This window comes from Aythya ferina (genome assembly GCF_964211825.1).
Source record: "Aythya ferina genome assembly, chromosome: 1".
In the NCBI taxonomy this organism is placed as follows: domain Eukaryota; kingdom Metazoa; phylum Chordata; class Aves; order Anseriformes; family Anatidae; genus Aythya; species Aythya ferina.
This window is the reverse complement of record NC_140296.1, coordinates 146649795-146674128: the sequence shown is the minus strand read 5'-3', so window position 1 is coordinate 146674128 and position 24334 is coordinate 146649795. Positions and strand designations below refer to the sequence as shown.

The window sequence follows — 24334 nt, the reverse complement described above, 5'->3', positions numbered from 1 at the left end:
GAGGTTCCTCAGTACCAGGGCTCTACTCTGAAACCTTTTAGAGGAAAGGGAATTTGGTTCTCTATGGGGATGGGAAGCAGCTCACTTTTTGCAAGCTGCCAAGTTAAAATACGGTGCATGGCTTGAGTTCCCCGCTCCTGGGAATTATGACAGCCCTACTTACATCAGATATGAGTTGGGAAAAAGCAGGAAAGAAAAAAAGAAGAGGGCAAAGAGCTCAGTCAGTGCAGTCTCCTCAGCTTCCCCTCCGTAACAGCGTTTTGTTTAAGGAAATGCAAGAGGGTACCTGAGCTTGTCTGCGATAAAGATCACCCTCCTTTCAAGAAGCAGGGAGGCGAAGACCCTGCTCAGGTGCCGCACGCTGAGGGATGTGAACAAGGACTCAAAATCAACATGCTCAAGCCTGGAGTCAAGAGGCCGCCGCAGCTCAATTACCTGTTGGAGAGGAAAAGACCACAGGTCAGCTCTCCCCGCCCGCCGACACCGAGGAAGCGAGGACCCGCCGGGTATTTTACAAGCTACCACGCGGCACTGACTGCTGCCAGGCACCACACGGCGCTCAGCCCTCCAACATGATCTTCCGAAGACCTCCCACCAACCCTTCTTTCATCCAGAGTCCACCCCAATATGCAGAGCATGAGACCGCTCACAAGTCCACCCCACTGGACCGAGGACAGGGAGCTCTTCAGAAGGAGGAAAACTAGTTTGTGTCCAGCTAAGTGGCTTCCAGGCTTTCTGACATTTGAGCAACAGAGTGGCACAGAAACTTGCTGATTTTCCTTCTTATTTGTACAGATACGATTTACTTACTTTTTTACTGCAAGAATCTGGATGTCCAATCTACTGACCATAAATGTTGATACCAGTTACAGAAAATAGTACCTTGTAGCCTGTGGGCATTTTCCCTTGTTCATATCTATTTAAATAATTGCCATCACAGCATCGTGGCACTTCACACTCCTTATCTTAGACAGATCTTACTGAATTCTTCTTGAGACCTTCCAAAGCCAGATATTTCATAAACCCCACAGTAAGACCTACTCTAGTTCTGAACCACCCTTACTTACCAACACCAAGCCCACAGCTCAGCTCTCTCAGTGGCAAGTTACCTCTCTGACTTGTTGTTTTACTCTGGGTATACAATCAGAACAAGTGGACACTTTCTGCTCTGCAGGAAACCTCTTGTCTGTCGGAGGTCATCACCACCTGTCCCTCTCTGTCCTTTGTTCTCCGTATTAAGCAAACCATTCTCTCAAGCTTTGCCTGTCTTTTCTAAACCACTTAGTAAGTGGAACAACTTCTCTGGGGCTTTCTCCTAGCGTTTGTTTACGTTTGTTTTGAAAGCGATACTCCAAATGAGTCTCCACCAATGCTGGAGAGCAGGAAAATTGCTTTCCTTCATTATTCAGCCTTTCACTTTCTTTCACAATGCCAGAGATCGTCCTGATAACACCATATTGTTATTTCCGCCCATTTTATGAGCCTCTACGCCACCAGATCGTTTTCTGAAGTATTGCTGCTCAGTCAGATACTTCCATGTCGTATTAGACTGCTGATTTCTCCTTCACAGCATTTTGCTCTTATCCACGCTGAATTTCAGACCAAATCCTGAATTTACTAAGGTCACTTTGAATTTCAATCCCTAACTCTCCGAAGTGCCTGCATCCCATCTCAGCGCTGTCATCCACCAATTGTACAAACGTGGGTTTATGCCATCAAGGAGCTAACTAACGAGCATCATGGATCCTAGAAGCAGGCAGCCGAAGCATTCTCACCGCCTGCCAAGCACACCACAGGGAATCTACTCCTCGAGTGCGGATTTTTAACCAGCTATGCGTGTGCTTTGCAGAAATTTAATTTAGCCTGGCCTGTTCAGTTCGGTTAATGAGAATGTCAGCACGTAGTGCTTTACTGAAAGCCTCCCCACATTTTCCTAAAAAGCCTTCCGCATTTTCCTCTCTAGAGTTGGTACTTCAGAGAAGAAAACTACATGAGTTTAACATGGCTCTTCACAAATCCAAGCTATTTCTCACTACTTTATGACCCTCTAGATTCATATCAGCTGATTATGTAGTTCGTTCCTATGTATTTTCAGCAATCTGAGTTAGGTTGGTCCTGTTACATTCCCTGGTATCCTCCTCCCTCTCCCTCTCCTTGAGCGCAGACACGAGGCCTTCTCTTTCCTGCTCCGCTGGAACTTGCTGTTCTCAGAGCTGCTTGCAAAACAGCTGCTTTTGCGAAACAGCAAAAAGGCATCGCTGCAGTTGTTTTTCACAGAACTGTATCCCAAATCTCCTCAGCTCCCGATTACCCCAATACTGTCTTGAGCAAGCTTTTCCTGCTCTGCCCTGCACCCTCACCCTCTCATTGTTACTATTAATAGTATTGAGCATCTGATTGTAAATAATCTTCCTTCTGAAGGCCAAAAACACAAAGAATATGAAGGTCGTTCTTCACTCTCCATATATTAAAGGTTTCCTAATGCTAGAAGAGGAAACCAATCCAGTGTCAGCATGCAGTGTTTCTCTGTGTCTGCTTCATCCTTCGAACGTATTCACAGATCCTTCTTTACCAGCCTGGGTTTCCAAGGAAATTGGATTCGCAGCAGTCATGCTCCCCCTTGGTGCCCTCCTCCTGCCTTCACTTTTGGTTCCCCAGCTGGCCAGGTTCCCATTCCAATGAGCAGGGGTCCCAAGGACGATTACACTCTGCAGAAAGCAGCCGCCCGAGGAGGAGAGGTGCGCTGCACCCTGCTGAGCCAGGCAGAGCGCTGCACAGCCGGCACACATCCTGCTTTGCAACAGCTCCCCCGTGCACTGGCACAAGGGCACTGGCAGGACAGCAGGCAGGGGCACAGAAACTGCTTCGTGCTCAGAGAAGAGGGAGAGTGAGGAAGCAGGTTTCACTAATTCCAGTGTTTACAGACACAGGGACTTTGTCCTCTGCTGGCTGTAACTCATTTTGACCGCCTTTTTTTTCCGGTTTGGTCGTTGTGTGGGTTACTTTTCGTTACATTTGACTTCAGCAATATATATAGTGGTGTTGCTAGATAAAATAAGGCCAGTTGTTTTTGCCTGCTGACTGTCTGTACTTGGCATGCTCCCCATTAGACAAAACTGCCATGAACTCTCTCTTTCCCCTTGCTCTCATTCAGCACATGTCATGCCCAACAGGAAGCATGGCTGAGACCACATTCAATTTGGCTCCCTGCTTCTGCCAACAGCCCTTCAATGCGATCCCCCAAAGCTCTGCTCTCTTAAAAGCTCCCTCTGTCCTCACATCATGCTGGGGGAGATGAAAAACATGCCCTCATCTCCGTGCTGTGAAAATGCTGTTTTGAAAGGCTGTAGCTTTGCCCTTGTGTCATTTCAGGTATTTTTTAACCAGAAATCCCTCTTTTGTCCCACACAAACGGTGATGCTGCATTACAGATGCCAGAGCACATGCTATTAATCCTGAGTTCAGGGAATTAAGCGGGGAGGTCCTTGAGCAGATCCAAGGTCACGTGCTGGGTAGCATGGAGCCTGCCAGTCTGTGGCACCTGGCCTCAGCACCAACGTCCTGCTTCATCCTGCCACGTGGCGAATGTGTCTCCACCTTTACTTTTACCGTGACTTCCTTTTTGATTCTGAGGTCACTGGAGAACCCTCCATGCCATCCCCTCTGCTCCCCTATCTTACTCCTTAGCTCCCTCTCTCGAAACTGCCAGACCATCCGTCCTTCTTGGACACCTCCAGTGCTATGGCACAGTCCCAACTTCCAGTTGCCAGCACTGCACCAGCTGCTGCCCTAACTCTGCCTCCCTCCCTCCAGGCTAGGGTTTTTACCTCTGTTCCTGAGCCTGGCAAGAAGTTCTTGACTGTAATTGTCCGGCCCAAGGCTGGGAAAGGCGCCTCCATGACACTCCTCATGAGAGGCTGCACCAAGGCTGGGGAAATGCCCCGTCTCTTCTCAACCTCATCCAGGATCTGAAAGAAAACCATGAAACCACAAAAACGTGTGAAGCAGGAGGAGGGAGGCAACACCAGCAATAAAGTGTACTGGCATTCGCTCCTTAGCACAACGCTGATGTGGAGCCTTGAATCACAAGGAAGAAAGTACCCTGAAACTGAAAGGCTTGCATTTTCTTCAGCAAGAGAAACCCGGCTCCCATGGGGTCAACAGAAGGCTTACAATTTGCAAGCTGCCTGTTCCTCAGAATCAAGACTCCACCTTTTAATCTCTGAGTGCCTGTGTGCTGGTAGTTCTGCTGAAGGAGCAAGGCAACAGCTGCCAATCTATTTTTTCCTTTGAACTGTATTTTTGCTAGGTTCTGGAATTAGCATGCAGTTGCCTTGCCAACACCATTTCAGACCCTTTCTTCTGCCATCACCTTCCCCGATTCCCATTCTTCCGTCGACTTTATTTTTGGGTCCCTTTTGGCCTACTGCACAAATTCCCTCTCTCTCCCCCCTCACCTTAGAGAAGAGATTGAAGCATCCGAGGCGACTCACGATGCAGTAAACTTCTGGGAGGCGCTTCCCTTTCCCACTGGGCTTTTGAGACAAACACAAATACACACACACACACAAAACACCAAGAAAATATCAGAGTTGTAACTTCTGCAGAGATAGAGTGACTGGTCTCTGAGTTCTACAGCTCACTAAAACAGGACAGAAAGTGGGTACATCCATGATATGATCCAAACCTTCCTAAGTCAAATGACCAAGATGGGGTAAACTGCTCTACAGAGACAACTCTGAGCCTACAGGACCAGCAATGGTTTAGCCAACTGTTTATTAGCTATGTAAAACGAAGGGAGAGGAACCCTAAATCCAGCTTAATGGTGGACCAACAGTCTGTGATCATAACGTTAAGCACTGGTGTAAGGAAAAGGCAAAAGAACCATGTCTGGACTGGCAGATGGCATTCAGAGAGGGACCTTAGCACTGGGCAGAGCAGAAGAGAACAAAGCTGTTCTGCTACCACCCTTTCCACACTTAACGAGAAGAGCAGCAGCTTTCTACTTTCCACAATAGATAGCAGTGACAGGAACCCCCCAGAAGGTTGCACCTCTTCTGCTAGAAGAAGAAGGGATAATTACCAGCAGCCTCCTACAGTATCCAAAACGCCTGCTTCCATCTTCCCCCGTCAGGACAAATGAGAACGTCTCACTGCAGAAAGAAAAACCAGAATGAAAAGAAAGCAGAACATCACCCACATACAAACTCTGACATACAGATGAACCCATTAAGCTCACAAACTTTTTGCATTTCCAATACAGCCCTCTCAGGGCTCTGCCCAACCTTCTACCATAAGAGCCCTCATATTTAATTAGCTCGATACATAAATCCATCTCTCACGAGCCACAATGCAAAGTACAGTACTTACCTGGCAAACTGATGGATGGGGGCCCAGTCCTTTGCATCAGGAAAGCAAAACTGGGGAATAGCTTTCAACTGATCTTCTGCCTCACGCATGAATTTGAACGAGCGTTCAAGCTAAGGGAGAACAGAGAGAAGGAATGTTTCCAATTAGTCATGTGGGGATGGAATGACTTCAAATATTTTTCCTGTGACAAATGAAGAGGTGATGACAGAGGCTAAGCTTCTGCCTGGAAGATATTAAAATTTCTGTGATTCTGGCTCACCTAATCTTTAGATATCTTAAAGTAACTCTGTACCCCCAATTCCACCAAGCCCTGTGTCTGCAACACCTGCCCCTGTGCTCAGTTGTGCCTCCAGGCTGGGACACACCTTCCAGCAAGGGACAAGAGTACTGAAGTCTGGGGGAACTCTGGTTACATTGCATTTACAAATGTGCTGTCACACTGGCTCTCTGTTTCTCTCATTCCCTGTGTTTCAGCTAAACTGTTGGTGAAAGCTGTGCCTTCCCTTTAAGAACACATCTTCTCCCAAGCGTCAGTTTTCCTTAAAGAAAAAATAAATGGTGGAGAAAGGAATAGCTACATAAAAGTCATAGCCAAGAGCAGCAAAAGATCTGAATCAGCTGCTCTTTCAACAGTGAGGAATGTCATAACAATGCTCAGGGGGTTGCTGCAGCCCCTCTGTCTTCAGTCTCACTGAGCAATGCCACAGCAGAGGGGTTTCTGATACAACGTGCAGAGAAGCTGTGGCTTCTCCAGCAGGGCAATGCACCACGCACTCTGAGACACAGCAGCCAGAGCTTCCCGACGGGCACCACACCTTCAGTGGGAACTGCTGGGTAACCTCAGGGACGTAGGTGGCTCCGGCCTGCTTCTTGTGCAACGACACCACAACAAAGTACTCGAACAGCTGCCTCTCCTGATACTCGATCAGGTCCCGTTCCAAGGTTTGGTACCGCGGGGTCTGCTTCAGGCGAGATTTCACGTGGACCAGGCGCTGGCTGTGAGCTACAAAGAAAAAGATTAGAGTTTGTCACTTCGCCTAGCTCTTTGTAAAGAGCACCAACAGGGCTTTGCAGAGACTTACAGATAACCTCACTGTGTTTGTTCTGTCAGTGGCTGAGCAAGAGGCAGGCCCCATTTGTAAGCTGCACTATAAATATTGACAGAGATGGGACATAATCTTGTTGATATCACCACCCTGAAGAGCTCTGGCAGCACAAGTATTTCATAGATGGCTTTTGCAGCTGAGGACAAGCCAAACTGAGATCCATGCGGGACACAGCAGAAGAGATAATATCTGGGCATTCATCCTAGCACTCATTTATGCATCTTTTGAAGCCAGCACAGTTAGGTGATCGATCACCTTTGTTCAGAGGAGGCTGGGGGTAGAGATCTCCACAGTTTTACGAGACCAGCACGTGGGTCAGGCTGGGGCTCCCCTGGCTGAGTAATGCCGGGGACCCCCTGCTTTGGGAACACATGCTGGGCTGCAGGCCAATAGCAAAAAACAAAAGAGGTGCAAATGAAAAAGGCTGGCTCATGACAGACCTTCCTCTGCCTAAAGCGAATCTCTCAGGACTGTGTTTCTACAAGTTCTCCCAAGACAATGGGAAAACAAGAAAAACTGCCAAGCAAGCCGTAACTGCAACACATCTGAGCTGTGGGACAATAAACATTCCAGCATGGAAAGTAATGAAAAGCTGCCTGCTGGGAAGAGCCCAGATGAGATTCCCTAAGACCTTCCCCCTGCTTTGTTTTACAGTTGCATCTCAAATTAAATCTCCATGAGTCTCCCTTAGCCCTACTACAAAAGAAAGAAAGAATTAACTACAAGCAGAGGCTACAGCTCATTCTCACAAAGTGCTTTTCGCTAATGCGGGTGGTAATGCAACATTTTTGACAGAAACAACAACCACAGGGATACTGCAGAAACTCCAGCTACACATCTGCTTGGAGACAGAGCTTTCTGGGGAATGGTACAAACTTCTTGACCTTTTGTCTGGTCGAGTAGTCACGGACTATTCCAGACAATATAACTTGAAGCAACCTAAAGGTGCTTCTTAAATCAGAGTGACACAATTCCAGGACAGTGAAAGCCCTGGAAAAAATGGCTTAGACTCCTTTCTCTCATCAGCTATTACACCATTTGCTTTAAGGCTGCAATTCTTCAAAAGCTTTCAGAAGTGGCCTCTGTTTTACCAGGCACTTCAAAAGGAGCTGTGTCACACTAATGCTGAGTGCTTCTGAAAATCTCACTCGAGCTCTGCACTGTTTGACACCAGGATTGTACTGCTGTCATCATGGCAGAGTTTGTCTTTAAACATTTTTCCGTCCTAAGGGCCAGTACTTCTGGCTCTCACACGCAGTCTGATGACTGGTGCCTCATGATTTAGTGTGTCTCAGCTGAGGTACAGTGACTTGCTCAGCAGTGGTAACTGGCTGTGTTTGCTCTGTTAAGTACAATATACAGAAATGAAAAGTCCCAAATAAAAGTTACTTGATAAATCATCTCCTTTTTCTATTCAAAAATAGGAAAGTCCACAGTCCAGCAAGGCAGAAAGCAAAACACAGGTTTAGCAAGAGCAAGCAGCAAGTGCCAGAGCCCCCATTCACACTTATCTAGACATGCAGGCCTTTTGCACGCTCAGATCCAGGTATGGATCTGGATATGGTCCAGAGTCCAGTGCTGTTTGATCTGAAGTGATCTCTGACCATCTGAATCATCTCCTCCACTGTAAGTTCCCAGCTGCAGTTAGACATCCTACACAGAAACAAGGTGATGGTGCTGCACATGATTCACCTCGGCAAGTGGGAACAGACAAGAGTTTGAGTCTTCTTGGCCACATCTACACCATCTACACTGTCTTTCTCAGCTACAACCAAACGTGCAACTATATTTCATAACATCATGTTTCAAAGCAATTGTGAATGCAATTCCTATGCAATCAGGGCACAAACCCTTTCTCTCTATCTTTAGGATAGCCTGAGAGCCTGTCAGAAGGCAGGCAGGGGCAGCAATTTTCAGCTTGATCTTGCTCTTACAGTAGTACAGACCAAAGATTTCCAGATTTTCCAGTAGTTCTTATGCGGGAAGTACAACCAAACATGAAAGGGAACTCAGACTGAGGTTTCTGTTCTAAAAAACTTGAAGAGGGTAGGGGTGAGCCTTCCTACGCACAACGTGCTGTGGCTGATACAGAGTGAAAACTGCTGCTTTTAACTCTTTTCAGCTTGAGAACTGACCTGCTACCCCGATCAGGTCTGCACGTGCATGAGGAAACTTTGGACTGTGAAGGAATTTCAATTTTGTATTCCAACGTTATTAGGATTTTTAATTCACCATATAAATTCTCAAGAGACTGTAATGCCACCAGCATGTCACAAGGGTAATTACCAATACGAGAAGTTTTGAGAAGAGAATTATGGAGACCAGCATACCCTCTATCGGCTCTACTGGAGCAAACCAAAGAATGCAGCACTTTATCTCAACTCAGCCAACGCAGAAGAGTTTAATTAGCAATAAATCATATACTGCAATCCCATTTCCCTAGCTAGGCATTCTGGCTGGTGGGTTTTCTCTCTTAATAAATGAGTAGTGGGGTTAGTGAACACCTTGTCCTACTGTGAACATCCTGTCCCACTGCAATACTGCCTCTGTCAGCCTGTGCACACATTTATGACTGTGCACTCAGAAAAACCTCCTTTTATTTCCACACCATACAAGCCGTGGAAAGCTCCTATGAAAGCTAGTGCAAAGAGCTTTGATGGGAATTGGAGCTGATGTTTGTTTTGGATTCCTAAAGTCCTCTGCTCCTGGATTTTCTTCTGCAGTTTCCAGATCTTTGTCTTCTCACTGTGTTTTGAGTGGAAACAAGCTCTTTCTCTGAAGGCAGAACACAATGGAGAGAACTTGACCCAGGAACTCAAAGAAGAGTTTATCAGGAGCTATTTGCTCTCTTCACGCATTTGCCTTACCTTTCAGTTTCTCTTCAGTATCACTGTCTGATTCACTGTTTTCATCTGTAACTAGAAAATAAGAAAGGGGAAGATGAAGTAAGTAAAGCCTTTTTATAAGAGTGCATTTCTCGTCGCTGACATGAGAAAGCCAGGCCTAACAATTTCGGGGGAAGACAATACAGATCTCAAGGGCCTCATCTGTTTCAAGGATGCATACACCCACAGAGATTTAACTTACCAACCTCAGTATTTTCCCACTCATTCAGGGAACACAAAAAAATGCATCAAAATCTACTTTGCACAGCCCTAAGAGTTGCATAAAGAATAAAATGACAGAGCTGTATTTCATCCACATCTGTATAAGCACAACAGAAAAGCAAAATACTGATTCACATGTAGCAGTCAAGGGGTAAAAACAAACAAAAAACAGGACAAGGGGCAAAAACAAAAACAAAAATCCCTACAACTGCTGGAATGAATCAGACTCAGGCCCTATATCATCCCATAACCTGTTTTTGTTGATGCCTCAGATGCTTCAGAGAAGAGTATAAAATATGGAGAAGGTTCATATAAACACACCCACCCCCCTGTTTTATGTATAAACACCTGTTTTATGTATAAAACAGGACAAGCAGTAACAAGTAGTTGTGGGAAACAAACAGACCTGGAGGTCACCTTTCACTGGGAACTGGGGTGTTTTAGAAAAAAATACTGTGTTGGAAAGACGTCATTTAAAGCTTTGCATAGATTAGATGTTTATAAACAATTGCTTTGAAGTACCTAAACACTTTTGGTAAGCTGTTGATTGGCAGTGAAAAGCTGAAAGTCTTAATTTTGAGATGATGGAGATGGTCCTACAGTCAGTAGTCTAGAAACCCTGATTCCCAACTGAGGCTATTTATTTATTGGGATGTTGAAGAAAACAGGGCTGTTTCAAAACTCTCCTATCTTCTACTGGACAGTTCATTAAAGTAACACATTCCCACAGAATATTTTGATCTCAACAAATCAGATTCTTTGGACAGAACATTCTTCTCAAAAGTGTCTAGCCAGTTCCAGAAATAAACATCAAAAAGTGGAGGCATTTTTGGTGTGACCTATGAGGTTATCATGGAAAGCCATGAAATGAAAATGAAGCGAGAAAAAAAAAAAAGTGCCTTGTCATGAAAGGCCCTTGGGCAGTGGAACAACCTTTATCTTTCCAAAAGAAGAGGTGGAAACCCCAACTCAGTCTCACACTGGACTGGAAGAAGCACTGAAAAACATCACATGAACGACCGAGTCAGCCTAAAGTCTAAGTCCTCCAAAAGTCTTAGATGTACGATGATTCAAAGTTCCTTTACCTTTCCCTGAATTGCTCTCTGTAGACTGCGATAGTCTCTTGACACGTTTCTTTCCCCTCCGTGCCTCATAAATGGCATTGATTTTCAACACAAGCTGCTCAGCAAACACACAAACAAAAAAAGGTTATTTTCCTTGCCAGGCAAGAAAGAAGGTTAGAATTTCATGAAAAGAGCTCTGCTTCCCAATCCTGGCTATACTGGAACACTTCACCTGATGGTCTAGATACTTGTGTTACCGGTGGCCGTGCTCGCTCTGGTACAGATGCAGCACAGTCGTGCTGGCGTGGCAGGAGCCCAAGGCCAGGCCTCGATGTGCCTCCACACCCTGTGGCTGTATGAGCTTGCTGGCACCCACCTGGGCCTCTCCTTGCCATGGTCAACTCTCCAGGGAGCACCGGAGGGTAACCCTTGGGAACCTGCCTTGTTCTGCAGGTTTGAAAGCAGAAAACTGGCTGGAGGATGAGAGCAACCTTAACATCAAGAGGTGAGATGCTCTGATATGGAAGTGTAGCTTCCATCCAGCTCCCCAGCCAAAATCTCAGGTCAACCTTGCCACTGATGCAGTGAATTTCTGCTCTGAGCTTGCCCTGCAAGACTGCTCAGGGGCACTGCCCAGTAAACATGTACTCATAACCTTCCCTTCAGCTGACACAAATGTTTGTGTGAAAACACTGACAGAGCTCAAGCACATGCACAGAGGTGTAGGAATAATGGGAAAGAAAACCCTAAACATTTGTAGTCTTTGGCTCATTCCTGGAGAGCCGAGGTATACAGACAGGGCACTCAAAAACCATATATACAAATATGAACATGGATCTGGCAACCAAGAAATGAAGAGGATAAACAAACACATCCCCTTTCCCCAAATGAAAACTGCGGGTTCAGAAAAAAACACCACAGACGGGCCCTGGTAGTCTCTGCTTGTCCTGCAAAGACTGGGACAAGCAACTTTGTTTTTATAACTGTGTTTTCGAAATGTTCAATCGATAGCCTGCTGCCAAACCTCATTTGGACTGAATACACTTCCTGCTAGATCTGAAAGAAAATAGGATTAAAACAGAGTCATACTGTATCAAAACACAAAGTAGGAGATGTCGCTCTAGAAAATGCCCTTCACTAATGGGAACACTTCTTGTCACTCAAATGTCAGTTTTTTCATTATTCACTCACGATCACACCTTACGTTGGATTAAAAACAGCCCATGCATGCATGAGACCTAACAAAGAAAAACAGGTTGCCAGGAGGGTGCACCAAAATGACACAATTCTGACCGTCCCACCTTTCAAGCAAAGGAGGAACTAAGTTGTGTTTTTTTTTTTTTTTTTTTTCTCTCCTCTTTTTTAATTTCTCCTGACAATCATGGTATCTTAGAAGGAAAAACTTGCAGAGAGGTTTGTGCACCTTCCCCTCAGGCAGAAAGGGAGTTAAACATAAGTCAGGTCAACTGCCAGAACAAGGGCTACACTGCAGGGATGCCACACTGAAACTGCAGAAAATATTCTCTCATACTGGAAACGTACTTCCATTGCTGCCTGAAAGAAGCTAAGCAAAAGAGAGAAAAGCCAAGATTTACCTTGGGAATCTTCCTTCTCCTCTTGCCGTTCTGAGGGTCTCCCAAGGAGAAGAAGGTGTCGTCTGGACTGCTGGGGGTAGAGGGAGGGCTGATTTTGGATGGCGACCCAGTTCCATCGCGGCTCAGTTTCCGTATGTCTGGCAGTTTGAAACTCCGCCGCTCTGAGTTTTGTCGGAAAAAAATGGGCTTGGAAAGCAACTGGAAATGGAGGAGAAGGAGTGAGTAAAGACAGCACCTCCAATGTACCTTTGCTTCACTGCTAACACTGTCATGGCAGTAGAGCCAGTGGGGAATCCACACCACTCAGCTGCCAAAACTGGCTGACTTCTGAGAGTGCTCCCATATTCCTGCACACACAAGGAACATGTCCAGCTGCCAGGCTAGGCCAGAACTATTTTGACCAGCAATTTAACAACCCCACATGCATTTCGAAACATAACACAAACCCAGGGTTTGGTCAAGAAGCCTCACTCCAGTGTGAAAATAATCCCAGGACTTGTGCAATCCAGAGGCTGGGATTGTAAACAGGACAAGACTAACCAACCAGCCAGCCACAAGCATTTGGGATAAGGAGCAGATGGCCAGGAGGAACAGAGAAGCAGTGAGACCCGATGAAAAGCACGGTCGGTATTCTGTCTCTGACAGGGGAAGAATTAAATATTTCAGAGGAGGGTACAAGAAAATTGTCACGGCAGGCAGTTACGGAGACTGGTTTCCTCTTAAGTAAGTTGCGAGGGAGCACAACAGGAAACATGTAAGTACCAAAGTAAAGGTCTTAAAATCTCTGACCAAGGACAGCAGCAGAGAATCAGAAAGCTCAGCTCTAGATAAAGGAGGGCAAACCACTTCTCACCACAAAGGTGCTCAGTAAGAACTTTTTTTGTCTTCTCTGACAATTTCCCAGCAGTTACGATAAGGTTAAGCTGCCCCTTTTCTGGGCACTGACCATGCCCTCTCAAAGCCATCTCTATGTGGCACCAGGAACTGTAGGTGGGAGGTCTCCAAGCTAATTGTGAACAAGTCACACCAGCGCAGTAGCTGAGGTAGCACAATGGTCTGCCTGCATCAGACATACCCAGAAGAGGCATTAACCAGACTGCTGCATCCACTCAGGCCAGCTCAGGTGTTGCTGGATGGCTTGGCAAAAGACACTCAGCTCACAAAAATGCTTCCCACCCACAGAGAAGTCACATGAATCTTAGAAGAGACTTCATATTGAAGAACCTCATCCTGCACTAACAATATAAGCCACTGCTGGAAGTCCGTCCAGCCTGGGCAGGTTCTCCAGCGTGATCCACACTGCTGTTGCACACCAGTCAGCTGCGGAGAGAGCTGCAGCACTTCTCTGACTGATACAGATCACAGCTCTGGGACGTCAAAGCACCATAACGTACCGTAATTGCTCCCCTTCAACTCTTCACTAACTGTCCTGCTGGGAACAGTATCTAGGGTGAAAGATGTTTCTGTGTAACACTGTATGGGAGGGACATCAGGGTGCACATTGAAAAGCTGTCTGAGCAAAATCAGCTTCATCCCAACACTCCCATACAGGCTTACACTGCTCTAGAGCTCACTAGTAACAAGAATGGATTCAGAACTGCAGGGCAATTTTCTCTTTGAAGCGCTGAATTATTTGGAAAAACCTCAGTTGCTGATTAAGCTGGTTGGAAAAGAGCAACACATCAAGAAATGCATGTCAAACCTCTGGAAATGTTGGCTAACAACTCTAATAATAGCTGCAGCTTGGAGAGCATGGGAAAGCCCTTCGGTCAGGAAAACCATGTTTAGATCCCTACTACCTGCTCTGCCAAGATGATTTGTGCTCTAACATTGCCCCTGCGGTTCCAGGCTTGGACTATCTAAAATAGAGAAAGGGAACCAGCCGAAACAGCTTGGGAAATTGAGAGCAGGGCTGGCCTCAGTGAGCTCGGAGCAAGATGTGTTTTACCTCTTCTTTTGGTTTCACTGCCAAGGAGGAAAATGGAACAACTCTGTAAGCTGTCCTGCTGGTGGGGACATCCTTTTTGGACAGGCTCCCTAAACAGGGGAGTGGCATTACATTAGTTAGCAAAAGAGGCATCCTAAGGGAGTGGTCTGCAGAGGCATCTTGGCATCAGCACAGACAGACTGCCTACAGCCCACAGACACAGAGCCAAGACAACTGCAGGGCTCGATTACCCAAGCACTTAAATGCCCTCTTTGAAGAAGGGGAGGAGGAGCTTTCCTGCCCTCTTTGTTCAGTATCTGGAAGAAATTTAGCACCCTGCTTTTGTCCCAGTACAGGTATGGGGCAAAGACACAGCAGCTGGTTTTCACTCTCAGCTCTGCCAGTGGAGCCCCTCTGCCAGTGCTCTAGGCCATTCACAAGAAATGCATTGGGAACGATGCATTTTTCTATGCATTCAGAGCTAATTTCTAAATCCAAACCACCTCATGTCACGAACACACCCATTTCTGGATTCCCATTTTGTATCCGTTACCTTTCAACTCATCTGTTCTGGAGAGAGCAGAAGTACTAAGCTAACCATCACTCAAATTTTATTAAGATCCTGAAGGCAGGCTTCCAGAGGTAAGGGGCTGAAGTCTCAAGCTGTCACCACTTTACTCCTCACGTACATGAACATGATAAAATCCCAGAGCTGCTCTTTTCTTGCTATACATTTGTTGCAGAAATTGCTCAGAAGACAGGGCCGTGGTTCAGTTTTGCTGAGGATACATCTGCATAAAAAATGGATTGAGAAGAGGACCTCTTCCCATTCGTTTATCACTCCAGTCTTGTATTGCAGCTGCATAAAACCCCAGTGTAACATCAAATAATTTAGCCCCTTTCAATCCAGTTGATCCTTGCTGCACGGCAGCTGCAAAGTACCAGGGGAATGCAGCCCTCGTGTGAAGAAAAATGCAAGCCAAGAAACCATTTGTACAAGGGAATATTGTTTTTACCTTGCTACAGGGCAATACATTCTCTTCTATCACGCCACACTCTGACCAGTGGTAAAGACAGAAAGGAAAAAAAATCCTAACAATGTCAAAGTCGGTGGCAAAACTCTACGGCTCCACAGAGGACCCAAAGCCCTCTGGAGCAGGAGAGGTGGCCACTTGAATCGAAGTACCTTAGTGGGAGTCCCAGGCACTGAAGAGGTGGGGGATGCTGGGAAGGTCAGGACGCATTTCTTCCCCAAGCAGCGGCTGTTGGTCTCAATGTCTTCGTAAGGGTTTTCCTTCGATGGTGGATCTGCAGCAAAAAGCCACAAACAAGAGACTGTAAGTGCAGAAAATCCTTGAGGTTTGCCATAAAAATCTGTTTGGGGATCTGCTGGCCTTCTCCCACCTCCCACATCAGACATAAAGACCTGTTCTCAAGCATTCCTGCAATTGCTTCATCCTCTCCATAGCCCTTGAAGTCCAGCTGCTCACTGGACAGCATCCAAACCTTGACACTGATGTATGCAGCCATAGAAACATATCACAGAAACTACAGATGGAAAAGACACTGCAAGTCCTCCAGCTCATTTCCTTGTCTTCAGAGGAGCTGTGAGGTTCTCATGCACAGTGGTCCATAATTGCATTTCCTTCTTTGCAGTCTTCTGCTTAGAATTATTTCCGAATGACACTGTGAGCTAAAGGCTAGCGTAAGTGTCCTCTATCCTCTATTTAACCCCACGTTCAGGGCAACGTCTGGTCATTGTTTAAGTGGAGTCAACACTGCTCTTGGGCTGACTCTGCAGAGATTTAACCCATTCTCTGAGCACGGATCTCTGTCAGGCAGCAGAGGCTTTCAAACACACCTACCACTCATGGATGCCTCAGTTCCCCCGTGTCCCACTTCAGAAAGAGGGAAGGATTCACTTTACTTAACCTAGGCCATGCAAAATTCAGGGTGCTCCCTCTCTGAAGAGAAAGTGTGAGGGAAGGAAAAAAAGGAAGATCTCTGAAAAAAGATTCAGCCCGTTTTTTACATGAGATCCTCTCAAAAACATGAGGCTTGAAGGACCCAGAGGTGTCCCTTTTATCCCACTGACTCTGGAGATGAGGTCCATGACTAGGCTGAGTTTTAAACAGACAGAATTATGTCTAATGAACTTCTTACATCCTGTTCTTCAGCAGTGCTGGGAAATGCTAACATAAGTGTCTTCAGAGAAAAGCACACAACTCTGTAAAAGCAGGTTGCAGTAACTTCAACCAAGCATCTCAAAAAGCAGTGACAAAATCTCAGCCCAAGCGCCTTCACGGGCATACAATTTGTTACGAGACTTCTCTCTTTATTGCCATCCTTTCGTGCCACCCCAATGGACAGCTGGGACTCAGAACAACTGCCTTGCTCCTGTTTTCATGCAATGCCTGGCTGAGAGCTAGGACTGGAGGCCAGTGATGCTGCAGGCCTGGAGGAGCAAGGAGTGTGGATGGCTCTAGGATCCATCGTGCTCCGACCTGACCGCCCTGCTGGGGACGGGAGCGCAGACCAAGTCCTCAAAGACAGAATTGCAATTCTTTTAAAGCACTGACTTCTATTCATTGCTTAGAGATATTCAGCACTGCAGTGGTGGACCTGAATTCACCAGGAAGGACAAGGTGAGCCCGTGTCACTCTGGCAAAGCAAGTCTGCACAAACATTTTGTCAGGAACCATGCTCCAGTCCCTGAAAGGGGCTCCACCTTCTAATGCCAATGATATATTTCAGAATCAAATTTCAGCTGTCATATACCGGGTAGACTGAAGAAGGAGGAATGAGGTTAGGTTCTGTTGCACACGCTGTACTAAAACTGCTCAGCAGCACGTCCAAATAGTTGAAAAGACAGAAAAAAACACGTTTTCCCTCTTTTTGACACACAAACCTTGACATCCATTTGCCCATTACAATTTCCAATATTCCAGGTAAGCAATGGCAAACAGGTAAAATGATGGTGGTAGATGAAGGGAATCTGTATGACTCGCTGGGAAAGGCAGCAGTTCTCCCACCAGCAGTTGAACCCTTCCCAAATCACGTGTGTGGGGTGTACGTGTGTGCTTGCGTGCCCTGATGGACACACGACCATCTGTGGGTCAGCACTGAGGTCCCTGTTACCCCTCCATTGCTGTGGTTTTCACATGTTGTTTCTTTTTATTTTGTGGACTATAATTGCCTGTGGTCTTGTGAAAAATAAAACTGTGGCTTTTTTGGAGTTATCCCTGTCTACCCCTTTTCCCAAGCTCCCATGGAAACACCACCAGGACTGCAGGAACCAATTAAAGATCACTGACTCCAGGCAAAGCCTGAACATGCAGCAAGAAAAACAAACAAACAAGCACGCTCCATTAGCTGACGATTAGCCACTACTTTGTTTGCTTCTAATCTTTGCAACAAAAGCTGGAGGGGAGAGAAATTTCAGGCTGGTCGTTGAGTTCTGTGCAAGCGTGGGACACACGGGTGTGCTTGTGTTTGGAAGGACGGATGGATTTGCTCATAAAGCCAACCTGTAACACTATCTCTGTTATTCCAGTTGACAAAGTGACATTTCCACAGTGATTTCTGAGACCTCCCACCACGCCCCAAAACACACAAACACAAAAACCCCACCAGCTGTTCAGGCATTTCCCATCTCTTTCACCACCCCGAGAAGGAAAAGGCTGACACGAGTCCTCAGCTCCACGTGAGAATTTGACAGCTTCAAAAACGTCAAAAAGGACAGGTTGGCATCACCTTTTCTGCAACCAGCCCCAAAAGAATACCATTCTTTTCAGAGAAGGAAAAAAAAAAAAGATTTGGTTTCTTTCTAATCAAATATGATGAGATTTTATTCATATAAAATCAATAATGCCCTCACTGCTCCTAGGAAAGCGCAGCTGCCTCCCACACTGAAAAATGCAGGCCACCTTTGTAGGTAGCAGCTGTATTAAGAGCTGCTGCAGCCTCTCTTTTCCTATTCTACTAAACTCAGCCTTACTCAATGCCAGCCTACAGCTACTAAAACTTATTAAGGCTTGTTCAAGAGGGATGCTTCTATTCTATGTTCCACAAAAGCCCATCTAACTTACAGCATTAAAAAAACACATAGAAAAAACACATAGAGAAACATAGAAATTGAGAATGTTGCAGGAAATAGTCTTAAAAATGGCTCTGATCTGCCATCAAAGTTATAGAATGAAATACAACTCCTTTTCAAGGATTGTGGGACCTCAGGGTTTTTTTATTTAATTGATTAGCACCTGGTGCCATACTGAGAGCTTATTTCTGAACCATGGAATTCATTTCAAGGCTGGTTTCAGTACGTTCCCTTTATCTCAGTGGTGACAAGCTCACAACAATGGAGGTACCAGAGCTGTGCGAGTTAGTCCACAGGACAAAAGGAGGACAGAGGACAGATGCCAGCAAAAAATAAAAGCTGGTTCCCACACGCTTCAGGTTCATCTTTAAAGCTGATAAATTTTGAAACGTTTTGTCCATTATTTTTTTTATTACTTGCCAATAATCTGTGTAAACCATGCCCTGGCTTACATTTGGATAATAAACATCCTTCACTCAGCATCTCTGTTGACCACGAGTCTTCTGAGTTATTCAGTGCTTGCAGTCAAACCCCTCCCTCGCCCGGAGCTCCTACCCAGTATGTCTTCGTAGACGTTCTCCTCAGATAAAGTGCGTGTGAGGGCCAGCTTGGTCTGCGCGTACCAGTCCACCCTGCCGTTCTCAGATGAGGACTGCAGCAAGTCTTCAAACTCATAGGACTTCCTGCACCATTGATGGGGAGGAAAGGAACGCATGAGGAGAGTGATACAGCCAAACAGCTTTTACAACCACATCGCAGCGCTTCATAGTTCACTTCTCTGACACACAAGGTACCTGCCAAAGTGGGTTACTGAGGAGGGAACAGTGCACAGTCCCATTCCATGCAGAGAATGAAACACTGAGATCTGTTATGTGTACCAGCAACACAACTGAAGGCATTTCAGGGATGCCAGAGATTATTGGGGTTGTCATGGCAATAGCACGCTGTGAAGATGTGTGTGAGGTGGCGCATCCTGCAAGACTGCGTGGAACCTGAGGCCACGACAGGCTCCATTTACAACAGGGAACCCACCCTCGGCAGGAGTAAGGGGGCCCCAAAATCAACCCTCCGAGCAGTACAGGAGAGCAGAACTCACGTTTGGGATGGCAAAAAGAGTTAAAACTCTACTAAGTGTCCTCCACCGACAAACCTGGTGAGTTTCTGTTTCCCTCCTGCAACCAAACCAGGAATTTTTAGGTGACTGTTTGCACAGTTGTGTATTCTATGCCTACCACCTCAAAAATGTGCTACAATCATGGGAGTGGAGGAAAAAAAAAACACAAGAAGGCACCCCAGGAACATATATACACATCAGATTCAGTTAGGAGACCAGGTATGCTATGAACAGCCAAAATGCTGTGGTAGAGCCCAGAGATTCTCATTCTAGACTCGGCTCCAGATCAGCGATATCCATTTCGTAATTACATTTTCTGCTAACAACAAAGCAAACGAACAAATGGGGGACTGGGGATTGTGTGTGACCCAGGAAGGTCCAGCTCTCCCAGTGAGATGTGGGAAGGAGGAACTCCACCACCAAGAGCAGCACCTGCGCGATACGCAGCCCCAGTACCTGTGGTCAGCGTTGTTCTTGTGCTTCCCGCTCCAGAGCCTCCTGCTGACGGCTGACGGGGGCGGAGAGGAGGGGAGAGGAGGAGGAGGAATAGATGGCAGAGGGGGCAAGTTCCTTTTATTCCTAGCTGCTGGCACCCAGTCCTCTTCCCCCTCGTGTTTGAAAGTCCGACGGGGCTTTGGCAGCGGGTTGATAAAGGGTTTCTTCTCCGGCACCCCTGGCTCTGTGTAGACATTTTCCACGTTGCAGTCCTTGGATTTCGTGTGAGGAGTTCTTACCTCTTCCAGAGTCCCAAAAATTGGCTCACTGATTTCAGAGTCCAAGCCAAGAAGTCTTTTGTTGAGCTCAGCCCCACATACGCTCTCATGGCCCTCTGGAGCAGCGTGTCCTTGTGCTGCCTTCTCCTGCAGGCACTGTGGGGAGTAGTAAGTACCAGGCAACTGCGGCTGCAGCTCTGCTGAGCCATCTTTCAAAGCCTGCTCTAGCTTCTTGACCTGACTAAGCACTGAAACGTTCTCCTTCTGCACCTCCCACTTCCCACCTTTCACTTCCCTGCATTTTCCAATGCCGGATTCCACTTCCCCATCCTTCTCTGTTTCCCCCTTTCGCTCTGCTCCCTGCCCTTTTGGAGTTCCTGCTTTCCGCTCATTCTCTTTGCCTGCCCCTTTGCACTCCAGTTCCCAGCTCGTAAGCCTCTTGGCTTCCACTTTCCGAGTCACCAGTGCTTCTCCACTCGTCTTCTCAACTACACAGGGTATTTTGTGCTCCTCTTTAGCTCCTTGCTCCTCCTCTCGGCGAGGAGCAGACTGTGTTTCCTTTTTCCCTTCCCACTCTGAAATTTTGTCCTTAATGCTAAAGGACTTATTCCTCAAGCCAATTTTTCCAGGTGACCGTATATTCTGAGTACCTCCTATCTGCCTCCTGATGATTTTACTGTTTTCTTTAACGTTCAGATCCACAGATGGGTCGCTGATGATCATTTTGGGACTAAGCATGTTCTGCTGAAAGCAGTCTAGTTTGGGATCCAGCATCAAGTTCTCCAAGGCTCCGAGTGGGTTCTTCACCACACAAGAAACTGGTTCAGCTTCAGGCGTTAAACTCAGACTGACAGAGGCACCTTCAGAACATCTCTCACTTGAAAATCCACACAGAAGTCTTTCTAATTTCTTCACAGCTGCCGTATTGTTTTTATCCGCAAGCTTGATCCTACACACCAAAGAGAAAAAGAAACATTCACTGCCATTGCTCACCCTTGCCTCAGCCCATCAGCTCAACAAGCTCTACCTCATAAAGCTGGTAACAGCAGAGGATGCTCAAACCAAGAGCTTGAGAGACAGGCTTATGGGGGAGAACGCTATGGGAATGGTCTTTGTAAGTGGAACAGAATGTTCTCCTCTTGTTATGACTAACAGTGTGAAATGAAATCTTTGTCTGTGGCAGAAGTAGGTGGCAGGTAATGATTTCTGTGCATCAGATGTGCTGATGCTAATGACAGGTTCGACAGCATTTTTGTATGTGTGCTTAGATGTGCGGCAGTTCTGTACATTGTTGGGGCGTTAAGCAGATCCATTGCAAACAAACACAAAACTGACCCTTTGCAACCAACAGCAAAATTGTAGCTGTTAAGAGGAGAAAGCATGTGATGCAGCTGGCCTTCCTTTAGAGCCTGCTCAGAGGATCTGTCTGGATTCATCCAAATGTTCCCACATGCACATTAATGCACAAACCCTGCACTTTTATTACTACGTTTCTATGTCCTCACCATCCCAGGCTGCACGTGGGCTCGGACTCCCACACATCCAGGCACACTCCCTTGGCCCAGAGCACATGACGTAGCACCTGGGGACTAGACTCAATGTTTTCACAGCAAGGTATTAAACATTGTCATTGTCTGAGTCCAAACTGCATCAAAAATCCCTATTATCTTTAATCTGGGGATCTCCAAGTGCTTTCTTCAAGTTTTTCTCCAAGTGCTGTTGTATCAACACTGTGAAGTTCCAGCTGGACAAATAGTTACTCCGACACCAAATGTTTTTTGAACCAAAGTAATTTTCAGTACTTAGCAATGCCTGGGCTTGGAAAGGAGCACCAGCACAACACGAGGCACTTACTGAGATGCCAGCCCTTGTCATCAGTCCCATTTAACCACAATTCCAGCACTGGGGTTCAACTCAGTGAATTGCTGTTAACCTAAACGTATCAAGCGTGCCTCTTCCAGAACTTAGCACTTTTTTAAGAGCATTCACTTGGATACCCTGCATGCTGGCAGGCCTCAAGCTTTGTCCTGGAGTCAAGCACCGCTGGCAGCCATTGCAGACTGTTGTAGCACAAATTGAGTCTGGGATGGGTTTCTGAGCAGAAAGAGGACCTGAGCCAGATACTGTTCCTCCTTAGCCTCACAGAAATTTAACTCCTGGCTGTCTCAGTGACAACATCATGATTTGGTCAAGAACTGGTGCTGTGAACACCATGGATTTTTAAATGAAAGGAAGAGGGCTTGACAGTGCTGGACTGTGCAGTGGAAACCCAGGTTGTACACTGGGAGAAGCCTGTGGTGACAGTAAGCCTTGTGTGGGGGAGCCATGGAATCTCCACTGCTGAAGATTTCAAGTGCAGGTGGGGCACACATTGAAGGGTGTCATCAGCACAAACGGTCTTGTCTTGGGGCAGATCTCTTCTAACGCTATGAGTCGAGGACATTATTGCTCTGACAGGATGCTAAAAACCACAGCGTGACAGCTCTGAAATGGCAGTGAAACCAGCTGAGACACACAGTGGCGTGACTTAACCTGTGAGGAGAGAGGGACAGGGCAGAGCAGAAAGAATGCTTTCTTCTTCTGGTTTTCTTTCTCTTGGGGATAACAAATGAAAGCGAGGTACCTTGGCACCGAGACATGGAAAGCTCTCACCTCTCAGTGGACTTGCAGACACTGCTTTCAGTCTTGCTGCTCACATCGGCCGCCTTGCTAGCTGTCATCATGTCAGCACACAGCCGGGCAACAGGTCACCTGCAGGCAGACACAAAGAAGAGGCATTGCTCTGTGCTCAGCATCCTCCTTGTTTTTGCAAACACACACATGCATGTTTCTTCCTGAAATCCAGGAGAAGAAGAGAAGCAAAATAAGGCAGCTCCCAGAGGACAGCCTCGATCTCATCACCTGCAAAATGGGAGCATATTTTATGAACACTTTTATTACATTCAAATTGTCAAAGGATTTAGATTTTCTTTCCTCACAGAAGACTAAAACAAAAATGATTTTAATAAGCACAGTGTTAAGGCCACACAGTTAGTGCTCCTGCAGTTGTCACAACGTCCTCAGACCGGCAGAGGAAACATTTTCTGCTCACCAGACATTGCACTGAAGCAACTGGTTACCTTACACTATTCTCTTTGTGGGTCACGTCAGGCTGCTAATGACCTGCTTTCAGAGGACAGCAGCTTGTGGGGCAAGACAAATCGGTCACAAAAACGAGTCATTCTGTTTGCCTCACGATTTCTAGCATTCGTGGAGCAAGTCCGTCCCTCTCTGTCCTCCGCATACTGCTGCTACATGGTCAGTACAACAGACTTCTTTTTATTGCCCCACAACACTCTTACTCCATAGAAAAGAGGACTGGTACTTTGCAGCACCGCCTTCTTACTTCTCTAGGCAATCTGCCCGCTCTGCAGCGTTTCCAGGACAAGAAGGGGCTCACCACATAACACGCAACACTCAGAAAATCTGAAGCCTCTCAAATCTATCCTCCCAGCTGCTCTGCCAGATGCTACTCTGCCATGCCCAGTGTTTGGCAACAAGACTGAGTGCCTTGGGAAGTTTAGTAGGCTCTTGTAGTTTAAAAAAAAAAAAAAAAGAAATCAAACCAAAACACTGAAGAACAAAAGAATCTCTCTTTTCCACTGTTCAAGTACTCTGGGCAGAGAGAAAGAAAAAAAAATAGAAAAAAAAAAATCTGTCTTGTTTGTTTCCAGTTTTCTCTCCCTCCTTTTATCCCCCACTGGCAACGTTCCTGAGATGAGGAGTGAACTCTGGGTCAACTCAGTGTGTACACACGCAGGGCAGGCCATGGCTAACCATTCAGCAGGCTCTCTCTCCCCAGACAATAAGCCCCCTTGGCTTCTCTTCCTCATTAGTAAGTGGAACAAACACCCGCTTCACTTCTAGACACAGAGCAGCCTTGCAAAATTGACCAGCCCGAGGAACAGAATCTATTCATCCATCCCTTAACTGTTATGGATTGAGGATAATGAAAAACTACTGACCGCTCGCGTCCCCGTCCAAAGGATGACTCACCCAGGCAGCCCGAGCACATTCCTCCAAAAAACGCCAACAGAGGTTGTTCTGCACTTGGCTTGCACCTTCCCCGGAGCAGGGATGGGCTTTACTCGGATAAGTAGAGACTGAACTGTGCTGCACAGCAGGGGCAGTGAGAGCTGCGCCTCGGCACTGCCCTCAGGGGTAAGAAATCTTACCCTGACCATGCGCTGCCTCTTTGGAGTC

The 24334-nt window shown here is 46.5% G+C and overlaps 1 protein-coding gene across 2 annotated transcripts in view; it reads right to left on the bottom strand.

Annotated features, from left to right (window-relative positions):
• DENND2A (DENN domain containing 2A) overlaps positions 1-24334 on the bottom strand; it is a 51982-nt gene that overhangs the window by 10840 nt on the left and 16808 nt on the right. For both annotated transcript variants that reach the window (XM_084524946.1, XM_084524947.1), the window contains exons 2-14: positions 22745-22843; positions 19836-21041; positions 18821-18948; positions 15356-15477; positions 12243-12440; positions 10669-10762; positions 9344-9394; positions 6186-6373; positions 5371-5480; positions 5084-5153; positions 4458-4535; positions 3828-3968; positions 287-435 (exon numbers count right to left, since the gene is read on the bottom strand). In XM_084524946.1, the coding sequence (XP_084381072.1) occupies positions 287-435; positions 3828-3968; positions 4458-4535; positions 5084-5153; positions 5371-5480; positions 6186-6373; positions 9344-9394; positions 10669-10762; positions 12243-12440; positions 15356-15477; positions 18821-18948; positions 19836-21041; positions 22745-22815 (2606 nt within the window). In that variant the 5' untranslated portion in view covers positions 22816-22843. The remainder of the gene's footprint in view (positions 1-286; positions 436-3827; positions 3969-4457; positions 4536-5083; positions 5154-5370; positions 5481-6185; positions 6374-9343; positions 9395-10668; positions 10763-12242; positions 12441-15355; positions 15478-18820; positions 18949-19835; positions 21042-22744; positions 22844-24334) is intronic.